At 41.1% G+C, this 26338-nt stretch overlaps 3 protein-coding genes across 36 annotated transcripts in view; 1 reads left to right on the plus strand and 2 right to left on the minus strand.

Annotated features, from left to right (window-relative positions):
- Positions 1 to 12612, plus strand: part of LOC135945391 (coiled-coil domain-containing protein AGAP005037) — a 99059-nt gene extending 86447 nt beyond the window's left edge. For 10 of the 33 annotated variants that reach the window (XM_065493044.1, XM_065493047.1, XM_065493028.1 and 7 more), the window contains 15 exons: positions 1062 to 1247; positions 1782 to 1909; positions 2262 to 2306; positions 2802 to 2864; positions 3429 to 3521; positions 3864 to 3926; positions 4319 to 4414; positions 4506 to 4662; positions 4722 to 4844; positions 4901 to 5008; positions 5070 to 5168; positions 5222 to 5305; positions 5514 to 5641; positions 6566 to 6621; positions 9228 to 12612. In XM_065493044.1, the coding sequence (XP_065349116.1) occupies positions 1062 to 1247; positions 1782 to 1909; positions 2262 to 2306; positions 2802 to 2864; positions 3429 to 3521; positions 3864 to 3926; positions 4319 to 4414; positions 4506 to 4662; positions 4722 to 4844; positions 4901 to 5008; positions 5070 to 5168; positions 5222 to 5305; positions 5514 to 5641; positions 6566 to 6621; positions 9228 to 10106 (2308 nt within the window). In that variant the 3' untranslated portion in view covers positions 10107 to 12612. The other 23 variants (XM_065493048.1, XM_065493062.1, XR_010575427.1 and 20 more) reach the window with 22 other exon arrangements.
- A 48-nt stretch (positions 12613 to 12660) lies between these two features.
- Positions 12661 to 17928, minus strand: Ilk (integrin linked kinase). Its single transcript, XM_065493066.1, has 8 exons — positions 17769 to 17928; positions 17487 to 17645; positions 15988 to 16153; positions 15734 to 15926; positions 14989 to 15265; positions 14170 to 14416; positions 13889 to 14119; positions 12661 to 13556 (listed from the first exon to the last, which is right to left on the minus strand). Exons 2-8 carry the CDS (start codon positions 17573 to 17575, stop codon positions 13410 to 13412), a joined length of 1350 nt encoding a protein of 449 aa, XP_065349138.1. The 5' UTR covers positions 17576 to 17645; positions 17769 to 17928; the 3' UTR covers positions 12661 to 13409.
- Positions 17929 to 18171: 243 nt separating this feature from the next.
- On the minus strand, positions 18172 to 26090 carry LOC135945394 (glutamate receptor 1-like). 2 transcript variants are annotated; one of them, XM_065493063.1, is made up of 17 exons: positions 25960 to 26090; positions 24332 to 24484; positions 23892 to 24149; positions 23578 to 23710; positions 23392 to 23512; positions 23159 to 23335; positions 22895 to 23101; positions 22738 to 22845; positions 22558 to 22671; positions 22282 to 22402; positions 22135 to 22229; positions 21808 to 22059; positions 21425 to 21555; positions 20434 to 20632; positions 19515 to 19868; positions 18965 to 19102; positions 18172 to 18897 (listed from the first exon to the last, which is right to left on the minus strand). In XM_065493063.1, exons 1-17 carry the CDS (start codon positions 26039 to 26041, stop codon positions 18802 to 18804), a joined length of 2739 nt encoding a protein of 912 aa, XP_065349135.1. In that variant the 5' UTR covers positions 26042 to 26090; the 3' UTR covers positions 18172 to 18801. The 2 variants fall into 2 exon arrangements, with proteins under 2 accessions (XP_065349135.1, XP_065349136.1); XM_065493064.1 differs by lacking the exons at positions 21425 to 21555; positions 21808 to 22059 and adding an exon at positions 21025 to 21380 and having other exon boundaries at positions 18174 to 18897.
- Between the last annotated feature and the right edge of the window lie 248 nt (positions 26091 to 26338).

Genomic DNA, 26338 nt, shown 5'->3' on the forward strand with positions numbered 1-26338 from the left:
CATACCCGTCCTTTGACCTTCTCTACTATTCTCAGTGGGTTCTAACCGTTTCCGACTGAAGCATGAACTTCTCAATATTAATGGCTCAGTTAAAGCAGCCAAAACTTGTGTTGAATGCAGCAATTCAAAATAATTTAATCCTATCTCTCCGTGATTTTGATCCGAATTTTGAACTAATTTAACTAGAAATGGCAATATTTATTGCGAATGCTGCATGATAGAAAATTCCTTTCACTCTAGGGGGCTACAAAATTGCCACTAGATAGTTGAGCGGGCTACTGAGATAACTAAAATGGAAACAATTTAACATTTAAATTACTGAATCTGCTAAAATACTATCTAGTGGTCACTTTGAACGCCGCAGTTGAACGTAAATAAGCAAGTTCTTTGCAAACAATAATTTGCTTTCCGTAACAAGTCTGTATTTAAACCGTAACAACTATTAACTCTGCTCTCAAGGGCTGCGCGTCCAAATAAATCAACAAAATTTTGCTTGCGTATGAAGCTCATTTTAGACTGACAAGTCTTGAAATTTCAAGTATCTTATTTGCTCATATCTGTTTAGCTCTTAAGAAAATATTTCCACAATTTAGTTTTAAATTAATGTTCATTCTTCCGCAAATAAGAACAGATTTCAGCAAAATTAATACAAGCTGCATAGATCACGTGGAAACAAATTCATCTTAAATTTTTCTTTCAAAACTGAAGACGAATTTAAGTCGATTTTAAATTTACTTCTTAAAATTTAAGTAACCGTGAAATATTTATTTACGCTTTTTAAGTATTTTCCAACGAATCTTAATAACTCATTGATGATTCGATATATTACGAGCTATAAAGCGCATTAAAACAACGTGAATTGTAAATCAAAATGTAAATTAAAGCTTTAGAGAAAATCAAACGATAAAAGTTACGGACGTGGCAACATGATTACTTCCGAAAATACAAACTAAAAACGCGCAGCCCTTTAGTCCTCTCTGTAATGATGCAATTACTTTGATGTTCTCATCCAACATGCTCAAAAATAAAAGCTCAATTGGTGTGTTAATGAATAATATTAGCGATTCGGATGAGCTGCTGATGGAAGCGTACGGTATCTATGGTAACACCAAGGGAGGGTCCACGACCGTGGCTGCAGCAGCAGCCCGGATACATCAACCTTCACCACGACCACCCTCTTTCCCTTCTGCCGCCAACATGATTAACTCACAAACTGGAGCAGCGCTTATGCCATACGACGCCACACGGTACTATACTAACATTGCACATCTATTGCTCTATCTCCCGCTCTTCGCCCGTCTTATAATTCTGCCACCGCAGAATCGACCGATCGCTCTCTCCCTTGTGCGGTGTATGTGTGTGTCTGTCTCCGTCGCCGCAGACGACAGATGCGGGAAACGACCCACTTTGGTTGATATTGCACACTTAAGCCGCCTTTCCCAACTAACTAGCGTGAAAATCTGGCGTGCCTCGTTTGAAAGAGTTAAAGTCAGTGATTTCCCGACTCCCGACTTTGACCAGAAATTATTTAATCCTGGGTTTCCCCCGGATGTGGAACCTTCCTCCCCCTCCCCCTTTACCTACCTCAGATTTCGCGACAACACGGCACACAAAGGAGAGAGCGCAATTAAAAGTTTCATGCGGGCAGTTCATTAGCCCTGGATTCCGAAACGAGCACCAGCAATTTATCCACCCTCTAGTAAACAAGTAGCTGCTTTTCCGTGTATGTTTCCGCCAGCAGACGTTCTTTTTGTAACGCGAGCCCCCCTTGTGGATTGCAGGTTGCGCGTGGAGAACATGGAGCGTCAGCTGGCCAACTTGACCGGCCTGGTCCAGAAGGCGCTGACTCAGGGTCCGCAGCCTAGTCCCACGTATTTGCAAATTCCGAATCAAAGCCCCTACAGAAACGGTTAGTATCTGGATTTTCCAGCCTTTTATCTAGCGTAAATGCAGTGAGACGAACTTATATCTGAATCTGACGACAAACAAACTGTATTTGACAAAATGACACCCACATGTTTGCAAAAGATTATATTTGGAAAAATGGCTTCCGCTGGGTCCTTGTTTCACATCTGTGTCTTTCAAAATCATGCAAATTTCTGCTGTGAAGATGAAAATCGAACCCGCGCTCACTCTGCCGCGTGCTCGATTTTCAAGGCGTATATGCTCGAACTTAAATTCAAAGTGGCTCTTGTTTCCTGTGATAACAATGTTGTTCATTTTGATTTTGTTTGTCTCCCTCTTTACTACCACATCATCAGATGACTATGATAAGCACTCGAGCTCAAGTTCGGCTTCATTACCAGGTTGGTTTGATTTTGCACCTCTATATCCACTCGTTTTATCTGCCGTGTGCTGTGTTACCATTATTTTTTTTCTCTGTGCCTCTCTCTCAAAAACTAACAAGCAAAAGTTGTTGCTCTACTTTTCGAGAGTGGAAACAACATGCCAAAAAGTCGGTTTTTGCCCTCAAACAGCCAATTTCGTACTTCTCGAAATGTGTGTTCAGAATGTTTGACGATTGAAACAAACACGCGTTTCCCGTACTAAATGAGTGTTCTCTGCTTCGTACATTATATTGTCACTCGGCTGCTTTTTCAGTACATTATCGATTGTGCCTCTCAGTTTCCGTTGGTGTGTCTCTCTTTCTCTTTTCATCTGCGTCTCTGCTGTATCTTGAATTTGAACTGTCGTTGCGATTTATGATCAATGTTTCTCCATATTTATTCCATTTCTGTACTACTGTACGTGCGTGTGTCTTGTACTTTGTGTAAACCAACGCTGCTTTTCTCCCATTCCAGATGAAAGTTATTTGCGTGCCGAAACCACCACACCAACCACAAAAACTCCCAAATTAGGAAAAGGTAGTCTCGATTTGCGCAACGCATGCACATTTCAAATTTATTTGGCAATTTTATTATTTCGATAGTTTTCCGTAAATTTTTAATTTGACTGGTATATTTAAGTTCTGGATGAATTCTGTGAGCACTTTAAACACCATTAAATGCGTGAGTGTCTTTCTTCCTGTAAAACTGCAACAGTATTTTTAAACAAATGAGTTGCTTAAATCAAACGAGCTCTCAGGTGCTTAAAATGTCTCCCGGATAAAAAACGACGAGCTAAATATTTTTAAGACAGGATTTGCTGTGTTGTTGGGTTTTCAAATTTAATTAAAATCATATTACAGCCCAAATGTTCTATTTGATTCGACTAATTAATAATCTGAATTTGATTTGAAAATCCATAATATGGTGAATTTTCGCCCTTGAGTTTCCCCATCCCCAGTGTCGTTTTCATCTCCAATTCAGTTTTAGTTATTTTTGTTATCATTTAATTGTCTGTTGACGGAAAACTTTTGCAATTTGTGTATGGTTGCTTTTGTGAGACTAATACAGGCTTTCTCTCTCTCTTTCCATCGCGCGCTACAGACAAATCCGTTTCGTTTGAAAAGTCCGTATCATTTAGTGACGATCCCCCGGACATGCTCAGCTCCCCCAAGCAGCATACACCTCAGCACTCAGGTAAAAATATGCAAAAAGCTGTAAAACTTGACAAAAACGTTCGCCTTCTCCTATCCTTCTTATTCAAACCCCAGAGTCGAATACATTCCGCCCATAATTTGGAACCACATATTCACCAATTGGTCTCATTTTGCTTGGGTGCATGGCGCTTTTTGGTAAACTCCCAGAGACTTGCTTCACTCCATAACGAAAAATAATATACTTACTGACGCACTACGAACTGCTCTAATATTCTCGCCAATTAGCGCAAAAGTCAAGTGTGGAATTTTTTAATTCTCATAACAATATTTTGAGAGGATTTGATTCTGCTGTCAAAACTAACACTCTTTATCGCATGTCTAGCGGATACTAAACCAACGAAACCAGCCATTAAGTCGTCAACTTTGCCAAGGATGTCATCACAAGGTAATTAATCAATTAGGGCGGCTTTTCACTTTGCCACTCTGGCCGTTTCTCATTTTGAGAATTTTACGATCTCCTCCTTTAATTATCTCTCCTTCAATTTATTGCTTTCGCTTCCAGACATATTAATTACTCTTTGCTTTGGGAGACTAATTTATTTCGATACCTTCCTATTTAATTATGTTGACACAAAATTTGGCATCGGTTGAGTTCTTCTCGACAAAGAACACGTGCCAGATTTTGGAAACCTGTTCAACAGTTTCCTTTGTATGATTTACGAGTTATTTGTCATCCTTATTCACTGGAGAGTCCCTTAATCTGTCTGCCAAATTTAGGAACATTTTCAACTTTCGACCAAATTCCAAAATTCATTGGAAATTTGTTCAATGTTGCAGACAGAGATAGGCACAAACCAGCCCCACCGCCAAAGCCAATGGCTTTGGCGCCCCATACTGGCCAACAATACGATGCGGGTAGACATCTCTATAGAGGTATTTTATTATTTAATTTTCCCAAATCCGGACAGAAACATTTCCCTCAAAGAAAACCCACGAAAATATCTGACTTGAAATTCCTTTGCAGCTGATTTGCAGCTCACCCCAGAGATGTACAATCATTTACGAGTGTTGCAAAAGAAAGCCAAAGACCTGAGGCAGGAGGTGAGAAACCTGCGACGAATGTCCCAAGCACAGGCCCACAGTGTTCGTGAAACTATCAGAGATACTTTCATCAAAATTAGGTAGTTGACTTAAACGGGCGTAATCTGCGGAAACATCTCTCACGTCTAATTTTTTTTAGAGCCCTTCTTCTCACTGGAGGAGGAGACAGTTGGTTGGCTTCCGGAGACACGGAAAAGCTGAAGGTTAGCAGAGAGGAAGAGTTGTACAAGCAAGAAATGATCCGGCTTGAAAAGGATTTGACGTGCGTGGATCGACTGCTAAGTTGTGCCAAGAGGTTATTAACTTTTTTTATTTTAGCGAGCTGGAAAGCACAGTTGAAGAGCTGCGGGGAAACGTGATAAACAAGAAGACAAGGGTCAACATGTCGGATGTAGAGAACATGGCCCTGGTTTTGAGCAAGTCAAGGTTAGAGCTAATGAAAAACATGTTAAATTTGAGGTAAATCTTATTTTGTCTAATTTTCTAGCAAAACGGTAGCTGATTTGAAAGTGCGCTTTCCCAACCTGCAGGACGGGATGAAGTCACTCCTTTCAAACGAAATGGAAAGAGTTGTTAGAGAAGAAAAGTGAGAGTTTGAGTATACTAGCAATCTATTCACGCCATTTGATTTCAATGCAGGTTTTTAAAAGAAGAGCCTGAGAGACTGGAAAGTGCGTTGAGGAGGTGTAAAAAGTTGACTGGTACTTTGGTCACACTCAAAAGGTAATGCTTTTCCCTGTGTTTTTTCCATTACTCAAACTGTACTAAAAACATTTTTTGCGTAAAGAAAAATGCACTGTGATTAACAAAAGCAAAAACGTGTTTTGAGGTTTTGAACAGTGAAACTTTTTTTGTGTTCACAGCTATGCTAGAATTAAAGATCATAATTTTTTGTTTGATGGTTTGAAGACTGAAATAAATCTTGCTGCAGGTTGGCCTCAGTTCAAGAACAGCGTCTGCCGGTTGGGGGCAACGCACAGGACCCTCAACTGACCCGGCTCTCGCCTGACAATCTGCTGCAAGACCAGCCGCCGCAGAGTGGAGCTATTTCTCCACAAAGTAAGGTAATGCATTGCTACTATTGGATGGCAAAATTTCATTATTATCAACATTTATTACATATACTATTCATTTTGCCAATTTTCGATTAGTGATGATGCGCTCTCTGATCGATACGCTTCTTACCTACATTTTCATCTTCTATCTTATGATACGCCGATTACGAACATTTTTCAAATCATTGCTCTGATCGATAAGTTGTGTTTCTTGTTTTCAACTATGTCTCTGTCTTATCCTCTATAATATGGATCTCTCAGTCCTAGTCGTAACTCGATTTTATGTTTTGCGGCCTCTGTTTCAACCACACACTAGACGAAAACCCATCCTTGACACTAACTCGCACACCTCTGCACACACTTTTCTTTTCGGAAATATTAGAAGAGGCACACTCCGCATTTTTAAACATTTATATTTTGTTTTCCAAATCTCTCTCAACCAGTCATACCTCTCATTCATACCCCTCTCAGTGTAAAATCTCTAAAAATGATATCATCAGCTTTCTTGTGTCATCTTTTCCCATTATCTTGGGAGAGGAGTGGTTTGTTCCTCGACCTCTCAAGCTAAAAAATCAATATTAACAAACCACCCTTCTCAAATCCAACCCTCCCCTGGCAAACAGGAAGCCTGCGATGAAAAATGTATTCCTGGTTGTCGGACATCTGTATAATCCTCGAAATCTTTGTCTTGCACTCTTTTTCTCTTCTTGTCCATAATCTTTACATTTTTTCTTTTCTCTGCTCCATTACTCATGTTATTGATTTTTCACCCAGACAGGATGTTTTACAGCATGCGACTAACTTCCTGATTTGTCTGCAATTATTTGCAAAACCTGACAGAAACGTACGCTTAGGGTCAAAATTGAAACGGAGGCTACCGCAGAGGCAAATGCAATTAAAACCCTACCATGTGGTCGTTCTGTTTTAGTCCAGGCTCAACTGGAAATGGAGTTCAAACTTCAAGGAAGCAGTCACTTCTCACGAGTAATAACCCAAAAATATCTGCATTTTAATTATTTACATATCAATATACATATATAATACTTTCTTAAATTATATCTCTGTTGATGATTATGCTCGTTGTTCTGCTTGTTGTGGCAAGTTGCAAAAGTTGTCACAAGCAAAGAAGCAGAATATTTCTTTCTCGTGGTTGTTTCGTTCCGTTTGGATTCGTGGAAAATCCAAACACGGGACCACAACGTTTGGTTTTTCATTTCATTTGTGTTTCGCCAAGATCTGATTGTGTATTTTTTCAATACTTTTGGCTGTTCCCCATTTTTTCGATCAGTTTTGTACAGAACACAACTTCTTGAACAAATCTACATTTAACATCTTCCAAAATATACATCATTGAACCCAGCATGCAAAATTTTATACAACGATCGGTTTGAATAGCACCATTTTGGGCATTTACCCGTTTTACTGTGGTTTTAACTCTCTCTTCTCTCTCATATGATTTTTGTACAAAACATTTTATCAATGGTAACTATTATTGCGTTACTTGAGTTTCAATATTTTACTATAAGAGTGTGCGTTTGCCCATTCAACTACACATATTAAATCTATACTAATAATGTAATTACTTACTTTCCACGCCTCTGTTATAATATTTCACACTACAATCCAGGATGGTGTTTGCAGATCGGTGTCATGTGGCTGCATGCTGCCACGATCTCAGTGGCATTCATTCATCATTATTTCTGGCTGTTTCACAGATGTCTCATTCAAAGTTCTAACCCAAACTGTTTAAATCAGTGCAATACGTTATATAAAGTTTGGTTTGGAATTTTCTGCTCATGAATGGAGGTGTGTGGTCTGGATGCAGTGGTCGCATCATCATTTGCATAAATGGTTTCCTTTCTTTGACCAACATCAAGAGGTGAATTCAGAATTTCCGCACGGCTAAAATTGCAGCAGCAGCTTGCAAATTCTGAGTTCACTCGGTGACTGCATTATACAGCAATAAAAGCACACAGTTCTACGTATTGTTGAGTCACTCTGATTGAGCACAGTTTTGGTTTTTCATTCACTCACTGGCCACGATTTTGTTCCTCGCCAGAAAAACGTTTGCTTGTAGCCATTAGAGATTTGTACATATTATATATCAAATAGGATAATTGCACTTTTTAGCACGCGCGGACTTTACAGTGCAGTTTTGCTGTATATGTAGTGGTCACGTGCGCGTAAACCAGCCAAACTAATAACCAAGTCGTGTACATAACTAAAACAGAAACTGATGATATCTTTGTGCTTTGTTTTCTCGAGAAATGATATTTCCCCTTATTTTACTCTTCATCTCGACCTCTTTTGTAAATATGAAACTTTCATCTCACGGTTTTGTGTGTGCATCATCTCACTCACCACCAACCAACCAACCAACACACCAAACATGAAACCTCCCTTTTTACAAAACACTTCACTGTCGGACAAAATGCAAACTTGGACACGATTTACAATAATTTGCAGTCATTTTCCAGCAGGATTTCGTTTAGTTCATTGCATTTAATTAGAAGTTTGTTTCATTGATTTGATTCAAATATTTCGTTTTCCCCTCAAAAGAAAGGCATGCTGTCAATACATTTTGGCATGATGATTATTATTGATTTTAAGTAGACTAATCATTTACCTCACATACAATCGCATCCATATGCACCGCAGAATGAAACCATTAAATTTAATTTTCTGCTACGATTGTTTTATTGCTAGACAGTGTTTTTGAGTTTGAGTGCTTTTTGTGTTGTATTTAGTTCCAACGAGGGCCAGTTGCTAGGACACCTCCTGTGGACGAAAAGACGAAATCACGCAGGTCCAAGTAATTGTGTTAGCAGAAATTGTGATTCCAGTCAAAAATCAGGTCAGAATTCAAAAAAAGTAAAACTTTAAAGTTAAGGAGAGCAGTTAGAAGCAGCGTATAAATATATACCGTATCTTGTTGGTGTATTCCAAATTGTAAATCCATTGAAAATATTTCTTGCTAGCCTTTTCATTATTATATATAACTTTTGTAAAAAATAACTCATTTTCAAAGTCCTTGGAGCAAATGGCGTAATTTTTGCATGACTAACTTTTCGTTTAACTCTTGTACATTTTGATTTTTGGATTGAAAATTTAGCACTTGATTTGTTTTGCTGCAAGAATTGTTCGTATTTTCTTATAATATATTGATTGAATTTCTATTAAACTATACATTATAAATATCTAATTGGCAAGGTGGGATCTACAGCGAAGGAAGCAAGCTTGCTGAAACCAATGTCGTGTACCAGATTTTTATCCGATAGAACACACCTCCTCTGACATAAAAACATTCAACCGAATCTTCTTTTCCCATTTTGGATTTTTAGTTCCCTGAGTTCACTCTATGAGAGCTGTTCGTGAAAGAAAACACTCTTGTTAACTGTGTGCACTCAACCAAGCGTTGTTCTCTGTTTGTTCCCACTAGGCCAATGACACGCTCCTCTAGCAGTCGCCGAGCTAGCTTTTGTCACTCTGGTGCACGCAACATTGGGCTCGGCACGCTCGCTCCGAAGCCAAAATTGCTCTGGGCCGTGCGAAGGAAGTGTAAAATGTGCTGTGTCTCGGCACTGTTTCAGTCTTCCGGTGACGGGTGTAGCACACCATGCGGCTCCGCAGCAGCTGCAGCAGCAGCATCCGCCGCCCTTCCAGCGCGCGGTGTCCTGGCGGCAGCAGGAGGCGCCGGAGAAGCGACTAAACGTCAGGAGAACGCACTCGACACTCTGCTAGACGAACTGCAGACGTTCGCCCGGCCGCCGTCCACCGAGCCTGCCACCCCCGGCGGGGGCGGTGGCGGCGGCACGCTGCGCCGTCTACACTCGTACCCGAGCGGCTCTGACTCGTCGTCACCGGTCCGCAGCAGTCGGGCCGACGACCGCCCGCCCAGCCTGCCCGAACGCAGCAAGGTGCCGCCCCCGCCGCCTCCGCGTACCAGCTCCAAGTCGCCTCTGGTGTCGCCGACCAGCCCACCGCGGCTGCAGCCGCGCGGCCAGAACCTGCCTCCCGCCCCTGGCGGAGGCGGCACCCTGCGGCGCAAGAAGGCGGCCGACCCACCCGCCGAGGACGGCAGCCAGCCGGCGGCCAGCAACAGCTCCAGCAGCGAGTCGATCAACTCGCAGGAGGGCCTGAAGAACTCGGAGGCGCTCGAGCAGCGCCACCAGGAGCTACTGCGGCGGCAGAAGCAGCTGCAGGAGCAGTACGCACGCCTCCAGCAGCTGCAGCGCAACGTCCGCCTGCCCACCGGGCCCGAGCTGAAGAAAACGGGCAGCGAGAGCAACCTGCTGCGCGGCCTCAACCTCAGCGCCGCTCCCACCTCGGGCTCGCTCACCCACCTGGCACCTGCCTCGATGGCACCCGTCGTCATCGTCCCGCCGCCCCCGTCGGACACCGCACCCGCCCCCTCGCCGGCGGCGGCCCAGCCCACCGCCAATAAGGTCTACGAGACGGACATTCTTTAGTTGGTTCGCTCACCACCCCTTTCAAGTGTTTTAATAGTCAATTATTACTAGGGTTGGGAAATTCAAGCTATCAGCTATTTTGTTCGTGCGTCTAATTTCAATTAAGACAGAAAGTGAGCACAAATCACGCAATTTTACTAATTTTATTACTTTTGAATCTTCTTCGACCGTATTTTGAGCCCAAAACTGCATAAAAATGTCTAAGTTGCTTTTGTGAAAGCTTAATAAACACATTGGAAACTGCAAAATGGTCTTAGTTTATAGATGCATTTAAAATATCTGAACAATTTTTTGAGGTGTGCTTTTAAATAAATTAAAAACCTTTTGATGTGGTGCAACAAGTCAATTTAATATTGCGATTCTACAGTTTGAGCCTCTTCCTTCACGAATATTGGGCTTCAAATCGCATATTTCTCATTGTTTGATTTTGTTGGTTTTTGTAATCCGGAGAAAAAGTTGGTTTAACCATGCACAGTTTGAATTGGTCCCATGAAATAGTCGTACGCTTTATCAAACGTCTAAAATTCCCAACCCTAAAATTATTACTTTTATGTTGGTCAATTGCCACCGCATTTCCTTCTGGTCGGTACGAGGCCAACGCGATTATTTCCTACTAGCGTAATGTTCACACTTCCGGATTTGTTTTACCATCAGATTTCAAACAACACTGCCAATATCAATAAAGAAATCCTCCTCGACACTCACAACTAATCGCACGAGACGAGCATCGTCGCGCTTGCTTTAAACGAGAAACAGCAATTTTGTACTCGTCGCTTTAGCATTTTTATCCCCCGAAATCGAAGGTAGGTGCCACACGTTTGAGGGAGTCGCATGTAACTTTAATATAAATATAAAAAAAACAGTCGCTCATTAACGAAACCCACTTAAACCAAGAGAAGAAAGTCGTGTAAAAGGGAGATATTTGTTCATATATTTGTATAGCATTGCTTGTGAGACGCGAAATTATTCATTCCCCTGCTGAGTCAGGGGGCGCAACCGCAAACCCTCGGCTCTGCAGCTGAAATTCAACTAAATAAAACACACATCAGAATGGATTAAGGAGCCTTCAGTACGTTCATTAATAACCCGCAGAATTAAAATCATCAAAAGATAATGATAAATGAAAAGAATTTGCTCAAAACAACCGTTGTATGCCTATTAGTGAAGAGAACGCGAGAGGGATTGTGTAAAACTGAGATACTTGACAGCAGATTCGAGCAGTGAACGAGTTCTTGTAATCAACATACACGCGCAGAAATTGTATGGTTTATTTCAGACACACGCAATAGTCGCCCGCAGCCTACTATCGATACAAAAAAAAAGAAATATTGAGTGTCTGCACCTTTTTTACCTTTTTCCATCGTGGTCATTTTGATTAATTGTGATGTGCGTCGCCTAATTAGCGTAAAGTGTATACTATTATGCATCGAGAATCATAACTTATAGCGCGTCTCTTGATATGTTCCTATAAAAACAATTCAAGGCTTCAGTTGGAAAAGTAATCGTTTCGGATCTTCTGCGCTTTTTCACTTGGAAATTATAGTAAAATCGCTGCTTTTCCACTCGGGCCTTGCAACCAACCGAAGTCCTCTTTCATTACACACTCACACGCTATAAATTATCGTATTTGCACGAGTTCAGCCCATGCAGTGTCAAATTTAAGCAATTATTATCTCGCACGAAGCGTCCTGCTGCTTAATTTCAACCGAGAAAGCGAAAAATGCGTGGTATTTCTAAAATTAAAGTGTAAAATACTGATTTCTCGTAGCCGATTAGCGAGAGCAATTAATCAATCGATTCAGCCCCCGATTACGAAGCATGAAAATAATTATTCTCCTCCTTGCCTCGTCTCCTAGTGTTCGTAATAGTGTTTAAGCGCTAGCCCTCGTTTTCGTAGCAGCAGGACATCTCCATACCAAAGTCCTACATCACATACCGTGTAACGATTAATTATTGTTTTTCACGAATGCGTGCCATGTTCGCCTCCACACAATACACATTGAAATCGGTGCCAATTCACAGATAATGTGTAAGAAAGCAGCGGTTGCCCATCAACGCCGCGATGACTAATAATTAAAAACATGCCAAATTTTGTAAAAACGGAAAAGAGAAATTTGCCGAAAAGCGAGGACGGTGGAAATTAGTTTTTGTTTCCTCCCTTGCACCAACGATGAATACGAATAAAAAATACATGCATGTATTGTTGAGTTTTGCATTAATAATTTATTCCCGTGTGCATCGCGGGCAGTTTTTTCCTGCCTAGCGCAATGTGTAAAGTCAAAATTTGCTACAGTGTATGGTTATCCTAAACTGAATATTATTATTGTACATATTTATATATTTGTGGCTTCGTGTAAAAGTGCAGAGACACAGGAAGAATGACACCTTTCCCCACCAATACAAAAAATAATTATTATGGATTAAACGCCTCCCTGTCAACACATCACAAGATCTATCGTTGTAAAATCAATTTTAATGAAATGTTTAATAAAAATTAAAACAAAAATATTGAGGTTTAAATTATGACTTCCCTTGACGAAATAAAAGCAGTCAATTGTCTATTTATTAGCTTAACTTTATTATGTAGACATATAATATATGCATTTGTAAATTTTACAATCTTCATTAACAAATCAGACGGAATCCCTGTTATATTTTCTTACATAATTTGCGCTTCGCATACAGGCACTGAATTTCATGAATAAACCGCGTAAAAGGCACTGCCAAAAATCTTCAGAATGACTTGCGTTGATAAACTGCACCAAATGAAAACATTCCCGCTGGTCAAAATTGATTAAAATACAAAAATACTCGGCTTTTATGGCACAGTATATTGGAAAACATTTGTAACTCTGTAAAATATGAACAAAAAGGTAGATTTGTGAGATTACTGGATTATTTGTGCACATTATCAGTTCAAAAAATGGTATTATACAATAAAATATCTGTATTTATAAAAATCAACAGAGAGAGTTAGCGAATTGGCGACAACGCCTGCTTTAGAAATGCAGATGATTAATAAATTAAATATTTCCGTGACAGTTTTTAAGTCCAGACTAGTACTATTAGATGAAATTTCTGTTAAGATTTCCATTCGCTCGACTAAAATATCAACAAGTAATACTGACAGGAAGTAAATTACCATGTTTAGGCTACAACTCTTATTATCATCATTTTAATCTACTCTCGCATTCAATGCTTTTAATAATTTTTGATCTTATCCCACAGCAAGGCATTGATTTTGTAAAGCCGATATTAAGTAAAAAAAGAAACATTGTTAAGGCATTCGGTGTATTCTGTCGTCTAACGCTGCATTTTCTCAAGAATGGGCATGACCATTTCAAAGGTGGGTCGCTTACCGGGATCCTCGTTCATGCAGATTCTGACAAGCTTACTCAGGTGGGCTGAAATACCAGGGGGCACAGACACTCGCAGTCCTTCAAGGGCGATCTAGGAAAACAAATTTTTTTGCTCAATTTATATCCAAATCTTTTCTGTTGAAGTCCTGATAATTTTTTGATTAAAAGCAAAAGACAAGACGAAAAACTTAAATTAAGAGCGTGTGCTTTTTCTTTCCATCACTATTTACTTTTTCCCATTTATCAAATACAGCTTTTAATTTTTTTAAATGCGTTGCTTTATGATTTATAGCCATCTGGCAATTCTTTAGTTTCACCTGGTCAAGCAAAATCATTATAAATAATTTAAATTGATTTTAACTGTTTTCGCATTTTTAAATAACAAAATATTAGATTGTTAGAACTGAAGCTTGTAAAAAATACCTTCATGCCACACTCCATTGGTGAAAGGTCAGCGAAGGGCACTTCTCTGGTGGCCAGTTCCCACAGCAGGATGGCGAAAGACCACATGTCGGACGCCTCCCAATTCCTCTCTTTTGGGCCTTTGGACAGGGCTTCAGGCGACATCCATGCAGGCTGATAGATTCTGTTCCTCTCTTGGAAGGAGAACTTGGCGTCCCCCATGTTTATTTTGGCAGTGAGGTCGTCATCAATCTTAAATTTTACTTAAATTAAATTGATTAGAAGGGTATGAGGCTGGTTACCATGACGTGGTACGAGTTGAGGTGGAACTGAGGGGTGATCCTCTCGATTGAGTGCAGGAAAGTCATCCCCCGGGCAATGCCGAGAGCGAACCTGAGAGCTTGCGCGTTGTCAACCACCAGTCCGCCTGTTTCCTCATGCAGCAGACGGAATAGAGAGCCGTTGGGCAGCCACTGGCTGATCACCACCAGCCTGGGAGGCGAGTTGCAGCAGCCGAGCACAGGCAGCACGTTTGGGTGCGAGAAAATTCTGAAACATTTAAGAAAATAAATGACAAATGTTTCAACACGTAATATCAACTGTTTTTTTTTTCCATGAACTACCACCCGACTAGGTCAATAATGATTTAATTACATGCGTTTGTAAATGGCTGTGGACATTTTCAAAGCCATTCTTTAACAATAAGCAAGAGGGATTTCATTAATATTGATTCAACCAATCCTTTAATTAATGGGAAGTGTCTAGATTGTGCAAATCACTCATCATAAAGGCCTACATTTCAAAGTTTTTCAGGGTTTTGACTGGCAAAAACGCTGGTTAAAATCCAACAAGAACATGCAAAATTTAAAACACGCAATCTAATAAAAAGGGTAAAGAATCAATTTTTAAGAAGGAAATTCCCTAGTAAAGACAGTGACAAAAACTGACAAGTTTTGAAAAACTAAAAATCTTGATCTAGGAAATGCAGTTCAAAGAAATTGTCAAGAAAACTTATTTAACATGACTGCAGGTTCCTATTTTAAATACAAATCGAGTATTGTTGCTATTTATATCTAAGATATGAATTATTTAACTAATAAATCAAAGGAACAATTCAGTACCTCAGTTTGGGGAACTCTTCGTTGAAGTCCCTGGAGATGCGGGGAGTACATTCCCTGATCGACAAGATTTTAGCCACAATGTCATTCTTCTGCCAGCGGCCCTTCCAGGTCTCACCAGAAGGACCCTCAGCAATTCTTGTGTGCAGGGACAGCTCTCCAATGTCGATTCCTTTGTGTCTTGAGAGAGTGGCATCACGACTACGCGTTTTCATGCCAAGCCAGCTCTGGTCCTTGAACTGGATTTTCTTCAGATCTTGCCCATTGGCCACTGCCAGCTCTGGAAATCACAATAATATTAAAGGATTTTAAGAATGACAGATTTTAACCAATCAAATAGAAGGCAAACAAAATTGCATCGGCTTTTTTATTTAGGACAGACACCTGATCTGTCCACCCTAGACAGTCTGGTTACAATTTAGCATGTAGAAAAAAATATCGGTTCTGCCACAACTAGCAAAATACATTTTTAGCCAATCATACAAAGACTTTTTAGAATCCGTTCATCTTTTTTAGAACTTTCGCAACCTTCCCAAATTCGTGTGGACTCGTCTTTGCAATGCAAGAGGGTCAAATGCAGGCTTAAATCAGCCCGCACTCAAACCCCAAACATCACTCAGATTCTCACACTGCAAGTGAACGCAGAGCATGAACTCAATAATGCAAGCCAACGGTTTGGTTATGGAATTGAATGTAGGATTGAATATAAAAAAGCATAAAACACGTTGTTTAATTAAATATGAATTACCGTGAAGGCCCTTAGACAGAGGCCCTTTGGCCTTGTCCAGTGGAGTGTCCCCATCCTTGTTTGCTATGGACACGAGAGCACCTTGGGCGACCAAGTCTTCAGCAATGGTTTGGTATCCCCAGAAGCATGCGTAGTGCAGAGGAGTGTTGCCGTGCTCATTGATGAAGTTGACGTCGGCCTTGTGGCGGAGCAACTGCGTTGAAGAATTTTTAAATAAGATCCATTGCTTGGGACAAAGCAAAATTTTGTCTCACCTGGTGCAGAATTTCTCTGTGCCCGTGGGCAGCTGCCAAGTGGAGAGGAGTGTCGTCGCCTCGGTTGGTGACATTCACCCTGGCACCTCGTTGAATCAGCAGCTCGGCGATTTTTGTGTGGCCCTCCTTGCAAGCCCAGTGCAGAGGACTGAAGCCGTGGTCGTCTCTGAAACGAATTTAACAAATTATATTACGTTTGATCAAAAACACAGGCAAAACATACTCAGGCATAGAAAGAAAATTTTACTAAACACTAACAACAATGGTCCCTTCGCGCATGCTTCACTGCTTGAGACTAACAATAAGTTCCTTGTCAAAGTGTTCTTATCAAAGTTGAGGAAATGGTATAAAAATAATTTTTTGATTTCTGATAGGGTCACTTTCTTTACAAATTCATTAGCAAATGGAGCCATGTGCCAAGGAAGGGTCCTTTCCCATTTTGGTTGACCACAGCCAAGGTAACGAAAAACCAAATTTCAAGAAAAAATTTACATGTTAAATAATTCTTTACTTTCTACTTTACTACAAAATTTTCGCCACTTTTAACCCAAACGTACCAAATGGCCAGATTCTGAGGGGAACTCTGCTTGGTTTTGCACCATTAATTTTATTTTTAAATTTCCTCTATTTCCACTGTGTGGTCCATAAGTTTGTGTCTGTCTCTGGGAAATCACCCCACTAAGTTAAGAATTAAGAAAACTTGTCATATGTTCATTTATTTAATTGTTCCCTTCAATTTTATTTTTATTATAGATTTAAATCTGTTTTATACTCCTAGTCAAATGCTCTTTCTTGGTTAAGCAATTTCATCTGAACCATAACTAAAATTTCAAGAGAAAATTAGTTTGCAATTGTCACTACATTTTCTCAAATAAATTAAAATGAATCAGTGCCATATCAATTATAAGCGAAGTCTGTTTTATTTGTATATATTTATGGTTAAAAGAGACGTTATTTTAAAACCAAGAAGCGGAAGTAACTCGATAAAGAATATTTTCATATTTTCTTTTCTATAAAAACGCTTTTAAAGTCCTTCAGTTAACTCGCCATGCGAAAAACTGTAACCACAAGGAAAATGTGAGGTATTAAAACTTAATGAGCCTGATAAGTTACGCAAATTACGCTAATTTTCAAATCTTTATGATACATATTTATATCAAATTGTCTTTTTTGGGCCTCAAGGGCTCCGTTCGGTTTATTGTTTTGACAACTCCTAAATAAAAGACAATGAGCTGTCCTTTTAAATTAAGAATGCCACGCCCCCAAGCAAAAGGAAATTAATTAAATATCAGCCGAATTTCCTGTTGATTCGGCGATGGAAGTGCAAAATATTAATTTTTACCAAACATTAAAGGCTAGGAATTATTTTCAGCAGTGCATAAATTCAATTTGAAACAAAAATCGTGGCCGACGGACCACAAGGCATAACGCCCATTTGACCCAGAATCCAGAATACAAGCGCAAATCAAGAACATAGTTCACGGGAAATGTGTATTCACCCCTGGTTGAGGTCGTGTTCGGTGTCGTCGAGCCAGACGCGCACTTGCATCGCGTTTCCCTCGCGGGTCCATTGGAAAATGTCCTCCATGTCAGGCGGCGACGGAAAAATCACTCGAAAATACACACACTGCCACTCGGACCAGTCTTGACTCTTATGCCTATAAATAGAAGTGAGTGTGAGACCGACCAAAGAGGCTGCGGCCTACACGCAAGGCACGGCGACCGCGCGATGACGAAATCGCCAGCCAGCCAACAGCCAGCGCTGCCAAAACCGAGCTCACCTGACGCTGCGGCTGTCCGGGTCTGCAGGTCAGTCCTACTGTCAATCCTCGGTTGAGGGTATATTCGGCCGACTTTCGACTGGGCACGAGATTTCCGCCGAAACGCTGCTTTGTTGACAAATAAAGAAAAATTGACAAGGCACAATGGAAGCTAAGAGACACCTGGTGGCTGAATGAAGAGTCATTCTCGTATTTTAAAAGTCTTGGCCGCGCAGCTCCCAATGGTAAAAAATGGGAATAATCGGCGATGCAGTTTTATAACGTTTTTTTGCGAAAATTTCGGAATCTATATCGTCTTTTAAATTATTGCGAGAGTTACTCAATTCTGTGTTATTTTTTTTTTAATTTAGCCGAGGTAAAAATAATCAATTCTTTTATATAATTGATTTGACAATTTTATTATATAATCTTATGCGCTGCAAATAAAAATCGGGAATTTGTCTTTTACGTCAACAAGTAGTATATATATTACGAAATTTTATTGCACATTTTTTACAAACACCATCTTAAGTTTAATGATTTTGTTTTATTTTTAATTTTTATTCTCTAACACCTATAATGTGTTTAGTTTAACGTTTTGTGATTAAAATTTTCCTTTTAAACATACAGACATGTTCACAACTGTCAAAATGATCTATTGAACCTGAAGGGTTTAAAATGCAAACCACTTCTCGCACACTCGACCATTCGCACTCAATGTAATATGCTACACAATTCCAGAAGGTCTTAAATTTCCCAAGAAGTAGTACATCTCTCAAAAACATCTGCGACAGTTAATTTTCTCAGAGAAGATCCAGGACCGAACATTCCACTGATTAAAACATAAGACAAGTGATTGGCACAAATGGAATTTTAGGTTTTCACCAAATTTTTTAAATTTCCATAGATTTAAAGTTGTGTATCACCCTCAAGCCAATCACTTTTTATCCTGTTTTGACGTGATATTTAACAATGCAGACGCACTGTGCGTGATATTATTATATCTTGTGTTCTTGAAGGGACACTGTCAAAATTCCCATCTTCAGCCGATGATTTATGACGGTTCTCCGAAAAGTTGACCGTTGTCATAGTCCCGCGATCCGCCTATTGTGAGCCGAGCCTTTGCCTTCATCGCGTCTGACAGGGGGATCTATCGCAAAGTGAAAAGAGCCGTGTGTCAAAGGCTCTAGTGGAAAGAAAAATGGCTCCTTTTTTACCTTTGCTCGACCAGCTTCCACCTGCGACTTGTAGCAGAATTCTAAAAGTGCGACTCCCATGGCGAGCACTAATCCACCGATCAAAATGTAAAATATTCCAGCCACGTTGCTGAGGGACAATTCATTTCGGGCGGCATCCTGGGAAAACACGAGGAAATTTTCATTTTTACTATAGCTGCAAAAACTACCATTTGGAATTAATGCCACAAAAATAAAAGTTGTTTTAAAAACTAAGAGTTGTGATATAAATTTGTGCAGAATTTTGCACCTTTTTATACAAAATAAATAAACTGCAGTGTGAAACTCACATTTCCAAATTCAAAATGCAATTTATCTGTGCTGCAGCACCATGGCTAAATTAAAACTGTCTCTAAAGTGTTTCAGGATTTAGAGAATGGATAATTTTTTTACAGTTTCAGCTCAGTCAGCTATTTCAGATTGATTTAGAATTAATTAATTTTTTTAATATCCTGGTTGAACTTGAAATGGTTTGAAAAAAATTCTGCATAACGACCATTTTAAGATTTAATCTTTTTCAAAAGTGTCTCACCTGTTTGTTGTCGTGTCTGCATTCCGTACGGTCGTACCACCACTTGTTCTTCAGCTTCGCCAGTTCACCATTTTCCTTCAGTGACAACACGGCCAGGTTGATTCCGTCCCTGAGGGGTGAGCCGAGAGGGGTGGCAACGCCAAACCCTTTGGCGTCCAAATTGCGTCCGACCTTCATGGTGTCGCATGGCTCTCTCTCGTTGATGTAATCGTTTGTGGGCGACTCGATCAGTAAAGCATACTTGCCCTTGGAGTGGCGGACCCTGCGGATGCCCTCTTCGTAGGTCTTCACGAAGACGTGTTTCCTCGAGTTCATGAATTCCCACATCTTGCTGTAGAGAGTGATTTGCGACCGCTAAAATGAGAAATAAATTTTGTTTAAATGTGGCGTCAAAAGTCTATGCACTTTTTTGGAGGTTCAAATCAACTTCTTTATTAACCGCTAAACTGCAGTGCGTTTACCAAGCGAGCAACCATTGCCAGCTTTTTGAGAGTGGTTTTTATTCTCTATGTTAGGGTATCTCGGGGTGGGACTCCCACAAAAACTTGATGCAACAAAAATAAAGTTGTTTTTGCCATTTTAAAAACTAAAGAGCTGCGGTATAAATTTGTGCAGAATTTTGCACCTTTTTTACAAAATCAATAAACTGCGGTGTGAAACCCACATTTCCAAATTAAAAATGCAATTTAGCTATGCTGGTTAAAAACTGTCTCTAAAGAGTTTCAGGATATAGAGAATGGATAATTTTTTTTAAGTTCAGTGCTCTATCAGCTATTTCAGATTAATTTAGAATTAATTTGATTTTTTTATATCCTGGTTGAACCTTAAATGGTTTAACAAAAATGTTCTACGACTTTTTAGTGTTGAACGAAAAACAACTGAAAATCGCTCTAAAAATAGTCATGGGACTCTAACTTACCCTGAAAAAGTCCCAGGTTGAGCCTTGGTACAGGGTTCCGTACTCCACTTCCGTCTGCGATGCCAAGTCTTCTGGAGAGTTAATTGGGGCGACCATTCGCTCAACGGTGAGGAAGGCGGCCAAGTTGGCGGTGTATGATGAGATCAGAATCAGGGTGAAGAACCACCAGACACTCCCCACTATCCGCCCTGATATCGATCTGTCAAAGGAAATTCGAGGACGTGTTAGACTCGATTTGACAGCCGGTATAAGACTAATTTTGTAATACACAAGCGCTGCTTCATGCATTACTAGATACAAGCAAGAGCAGAAAGGATCCTGCACCCAAAACCACTACTTTTCTCTGAGAGGGAGCAGCAAAGCCAGAGCTGATGCGCTAACAGCGTTTTAAATTATGCTAAATCCAAGGAGATTTTGGGTGTATGCTGACGATATTGATAAAAAAGCAGGCTTTATTCGAGTTATTTAATTTGTTTCCCATCAGGGAAATTTGCAAAGCCCTCAACCTGTTACAGGAATGCAGCATTCAAAACATCGAAAGTAAAGCAAAAAGCCTACAGCTGGAAAGTACAATTTGTGTGTGGGTAGTACCTAGGTGATATGTCGCATCCCTGCTGCATGAAGGCGCCGAGCGAGAACCAAAAACTGTTCAGCAGACTGAAGTCGTTGGCCACGGCCGTGCCAGCCAGCGTCTCCTCCACCCTCCACTCGTATGGGCTGAACCGCGACACGATGAAGAGGACAACACTGACCCCGATATAGGAGAAAATGACACACACCCAAATCTCCTTGGACAGGGGGTTAAGGAAGCTGAACACGCCGGGCTTTTGTTTCACCGGCTTTTTGATCATGATGGAAATGCCTAGCGACATGAATGGCTTGCTGAAGTCGATTACGCGCTCCCTCTCCGAGGTGATGGTCATGCTGGCGATCGCAATGTCTGCCTCCTGCAACACGAAAGAACGCACGACAATCAGAATCGGTTGGCTACCTGGGCAGAATGGCGTTGCCCTGCTTGAAGGCGCTCGCCAGCGCGAACCACAGGCAGTTTTTCAAGCTGAACTGGTGGCTGATGGACGAGGCGATGGCCACCCAGCCCATTTGCTGCACGTACCGCGTTCTCTAAATTTATGTGTGCACATTTGAAATATATTAATTTCACTCGAATATCGCATGAAAATCAGCAAAAGAAAAGTTTACAACAGACTCAATTTTTGTAAATGCTACTAAATAATTTAATTGTTCTTTATTCCAAAGAACAATTTTCATTTTGCTGATTATGTGCATCATCCATAAATTGATCTTAAGCCGCAAACCCAGCTGAATTATTAGGTTTTGCGCAAGATCAAAGTCGTGGACTCGAGTGATATTCACCCTTGGTTTGGCGACGGTTTGCCTCCAGCAGTGGGCAATGTACATGACGCACGTGACGAAGAGGTAGGCGCAAAAAATAGCAGCCCACACCTCCCGGCCAAACGGAAGCATAAAACTGAACACCCCGGGCGCCTGTTTTGCTGGCTTTTTTATCATGATCGAGATGCCCAGATCCATGAAGTGCTCTGAAAAGTCGAGAACCCGCTCCCTGGCTCTTGTAATGGTCAGAGCTGCGACCGCTATATCTGCTTCCTTTTGTATAAATGGAGATAATTTGTAAACAGTCAACGATAAAGATTTTTTTTAGGATTTGATATATTTTCATACCTTTCTCACTAATTCTCCTACCATGCCGTCCCAGCCTCCTTTCACGTCAGAATTTTCGGAACCGTAATATCCGTCTTTAACAATCCGCAGCTCATCTGTACATCGAGGGAATATAAGTAATGAAAATATTAAATTTGCTACACTCACATCTGATGTCAAGCTTTTTGGCGATTAAATCAGCCAGGTCTTTGCAGTAACCTTCAAATCGATCATTGCCTGTCAGCACCTCGCCGGGTTCTGTTGTTTTCATCATGATGTATGGTGCTTCCTACAAGTGATAAACAGTCATGTCAAATTCTGGAGTAGGCAACCTGCACAACATATGTGTTCAGCAGGTTGCATTCTCTGGATTAATGTGAAATTTTGGAGCAACAGAACAAGATATATTTTTCGTTTTTACTAATTAAAATAGAATAAACTAACTTCGATCGTAGTAACGATGTAAGTTCTGTTGCGCTCGATCTCAGCAAATGGTTTTAGCCGCACGTATTTGGCAGCGACAGGTGTGAATCCTTTTTCGTCGGTCCATTCTGCTACCTGCAAAAGTAAGCAAGTGTTTTATAGAAGGACCGTCTCAAGGACGTGCTCAGAAAGTGGGCTTACCTTGACCATGGCGCTGTTGACTGTCATCTCCATCACGTGCAGCGTGTAGTTGGTCCGTCTGCCATCCTCGCTAAAGCGGATTTCGCCGGTCAGCCCGTCAAGCTCAACCTGCCAATTACATGAATGAAAATTTCTCCACTCGTGTTGCTCAAGTTACCTTTCGCAAGAATCTTGAGATTTTATCCCCATGCTCCCATGGAGTGACCCAGTTCTTGCTGTAGTTGCACTCGAGTCCGCGGCTGCCATTGTTGAACACTTGCCCTCGGCGCACGTTGGAGCGGAACATGTCTGGTTTCTTCCGCAGCAACTTGTTGAACACTTCAATCATGACAGACACGGCATCGTACATCAAAGCTGCCTGAGCCTATTGGGCGAAAAATTATCATTCTGTGTCACTTCGAACTAAAGGAGGAAATCTTACCGAAATTGTGTCACGCTGGATCGCAGTGCCGGTGTTAGATTGAATTCCAGACTCCACTTTGCGCCAGCCTTCCAGAAATTCGCGAACGTACCTCCTGCTCGTATCCACGATTCGAAAACCGGTGATATTGATGGCGCCATATTCAATCACTTCGCTCTCCCATCGATCATCCATGATCTAAAGAAAAATATTTTGTTTATGGTGATAGTATTTTAATGGTCAGAAAAACTCACGAGACCGCTTAGGAGGTAGTGATAAGTCCGCTTTCCAAGGGTGATATCCCTCACGTGCGAGACGACAATTTCCTTGGCCATTTCCGTCGGACAATCGAGCACAATGTACTTTGGCGTCCACCTTATCAGAAAAATACAACGCGGATCAATCATGGAAAATATTATTCATAAATCCACTTTACAGACCTGCTCAGTTCCTCGATGTTGTGCAGGAAATTGATCGCGTCGGATACATTTTGCAAGCGCTTGACGGTCTCAACTTGGATGGAGTCGTTGCCCGGCTGCAATCCTTGATAAATCTGCTGCAGCCGCAGTAAACCTGGTATAAAAGTGCCAGTGGGTATTATTATAATAGAGATATGTACGTCATGTGCTTGATATCTTTTCATATCATATTGCGCTTTCAAAGGCAGACGTTATATATTTCTGATGTAAATTGCATCCTGAGGGTACATAAGGGGGAGAGAGAGCGTTGTTAAACTACTATTGGGCTCACTCACCGTCGTGGGAGTCGTACAAGTAGATGATCTTCCTCCAGCCATAGTACCTGATGACGTCAATGATGGCTTTGTGGTAATCGGGCCGCATCGAGATCGCGTGGTCCAAGAGGCCGGAACTGGGCGCCAGCACCTTTTCAGGGAACCACGGCGTCACGAAGGGCATTTGGAAGGTGTTGGCGTACGAGTGGAGCGTGTCAAATGAGTCGGGGTTCACGGCGCCGAGCATTAGGAAGACGCCGCGTGAAAACTGCGAGCAAACTGAGATGGAACGACTGATTTAATGTTAATAAATTTAAAAAATTAATGAAAATGACTTTCAGCTCAAAAATAATTTTTTTATTCCTAAGATTTAAGCAGCATAATATTCTTTCCTGCACGGGAAATAAAGCCACTTAGCCCGAGCGCAAAGAGCTCATCTAGAGATGATCTAATTAACTTACTTATCCTTGACAACTTGAAAGCGTCAGCCGTGTTAATAACGTCGACGTAGGCTTGCAGCTCGAAACGTCGGGCCGTGATGTTCTGGTTGTGCTGCAGCATAGCGTATTTGAAAGCCGCTTGCACTTCTTCTGTTCCTTGCTCGAAAATTGCACCTGGAATCGGAAAAGCCATCGATTGCCATTAGGGGTAAAGCGAAAAACCGGATATTGGATGAACGGAGAAATGAAAAAAGCTGAGGAATATTAGACATGAGAGAGATTTATTTCCTTTTTTATTACTAATAGCGGGGATATTCATGACATAACTTTCTCCGTCATAATACACTCTCGAGATTAGCTTGTGTATATTATTAACTTTTGATTTTCTTAGATAAAATGTACTATATTATTCCACGAGAATTCATGTTCAATATTGAGATCCCTGGAATAGTTATCATGATGAATGTGGCAGTGATGATGAGTTGAATTGCGCTTGATTGGCTGCAAGAATTAGGCAGCTTAATTGCTCTGTGAGGCGTGAAAGCGAATAATCCAGCCGACAAGCGGCCGAACATCATAAACAGAAGCTATCCACACAGGACACATGCGCCTGCTCGGATGCTGCGCGAGGATCAATACGGCCCGTCCTGCGAGAGCCGCTTTTTCTCTGTGAAGCTAGATCAATACCCTCTACTGACTTTGTGCTCTCACGATGCGAAGATGCTGTGTCTGTTTCCACAGATACGGCGCCGGCTCATTATTCTCACTTGCAATGTGTGTGTGTGTGTGTGTGTGTGTGTGTGTGTGTGTGTGTGTGTGTGTGTTTGTGACGTGCAAAAATTCGATTCTAACGTTCTCCGCTTTTGTGTACGTTTGTAGGACTTGGCTCCTCGTTTTCTATTAAGTCAACGGCTTTCCTTTAGCTTTGTCTCGGGCAGATTGAAAATTAAATAGCCGTCGTCTGTGGGAATTGGACCAGATGCTGGGAAAGATTGCTCTCTGCTCCCGACTTTGCAGTTGGCTGTCTGAGAGATGCATTCTGAATTGAATTATGGAAGACGCAAAAAAGGCAGGAGGAAATTCCTTATTGAGGCGATGAATGCTTAAAAAGGATAAACAACATACTATGAATATATTTTCAACTTATCAATGGTACATTATCCTTTCAAAATCATCAATATTCCAGGAAAATTTTGTTCCCTGATGATGAAGATTTTAATCTGTTGTTAAATTGATAAGCGGTTTAATTTCATTAAGGTTTCGCTTTTATCAGAAATTATATGTTATTTTAATTTAAAAAATCAAATTATTGTATTAGGAAACATTCATCAGAACAGTTAACTTCCTGTTAAAATATCCAGTACAACTAGCAAAAATAGTATTTTCACTGCGGTGCAACTGGAACATGGCGCAATAATTGATGCACGCATTGCTAGAAAGCCGGATGAGGGTCATTATTTTCATCATGCAAAGCGTGACAGGCTCATCTCGCAAGGGACAAAAACAAAAGCAAAGGTGTGGTCATAATAAAGAGCCCCTCACCACGGGAGTTCAAATAGAAGCCCCCCACGCACACGGCAACAAGCCGAATTTATCCCGGGAAATTAAATCACTCCATTTGAACAATATTGGGTAAGCATTTAACTCACCTATCGGAATCTTGTCGGTGGCGCCAGGGCTGGGGCCCAGCAGGCCCAGGGCCACAAGGGACGCCAGCAGGGTTGCTCGCATGCTGGCCGGGCCTCTTCACAGCCACTGCTAGTATGAAGCCCGCTGCACGACAGCTCCAAGCCGGTTGCAGAGTTGGCGCAGACTCCGCTCGCGCTCGGCGCTACGCGTGCCGTGTTATTATTTTCATTACTGCGGGGTGGGTGCGTTCCGCTCACTGGTGCGAGGCTGTTGATTCGCAGAGGAAAAGGAGAGTGATAAGTTAATTTATCTTCTTGCACGTCCTCTGACAGTTTTTGGCGTAGGGCCACTGGGGGAAGAAATTTGAGAAGCGAGGATGTTTGATTACGACTCAATTTT

Source organism: Cloeon dipterum, chromosome X (assembly GCF_949628265.1).
Source record: "Cloeon dipterum chromosome X, ieCloDipt1.1, whole genome shotgun sequence".
NCBI classification, from domain to species: domain Eukaryota; kingdom Metazoa; phylum Arthropoda; class Insecta; order Ephemeroptera; family Baetidae; genus Cloeon; species Cloeon dipterum.

Bases quoted from the DNA above. Each gene is read 5' to 3' on its own strand.
- Ilk (XM_065493066.1), bottom strand. From the start codon at position 17,575: ATGGAGGACATTTTCCAATGGACCCGCGAGGGAAACGCGATGCAAGTG. The intron at 15,266-15,733 runs GTAATTCATATT...TGTGATTTCCAG, and splicing joins TCTGTCTAAGGGCCTTCACG to AGCTGGCAGTGGCCAATGGG. The intron at 14,120-14,169 runs GTAACCAGCCTC...GTAAAATTTAAG, and splicing joins TCAACTCGTACCACGTCATG to ATTGATGACGACCTCACTGC.
- LOC135945394 (XM_065493063.1), bottom strand. From the start codon at position 26,041: ATGCGAGCAACCCTGCTGGCGTCCCTTGTGGCCCTGGGCCTGCTGGGC. The intron at 19,869-20,433 runs GTAAGTTAGAGT...TTCTCATTTTAG, and splicing joins CAACCTGGGACTTTTTCAGG to CGGTCGCAAATCACTCTCTA. The intron at 19,103-19,514 runs GTGAGACACTTT...GTGTTTTCCCAG, and splicing joins GCAGACACGACAACAAACAG to GATGCCGCCCGAAATGAATT.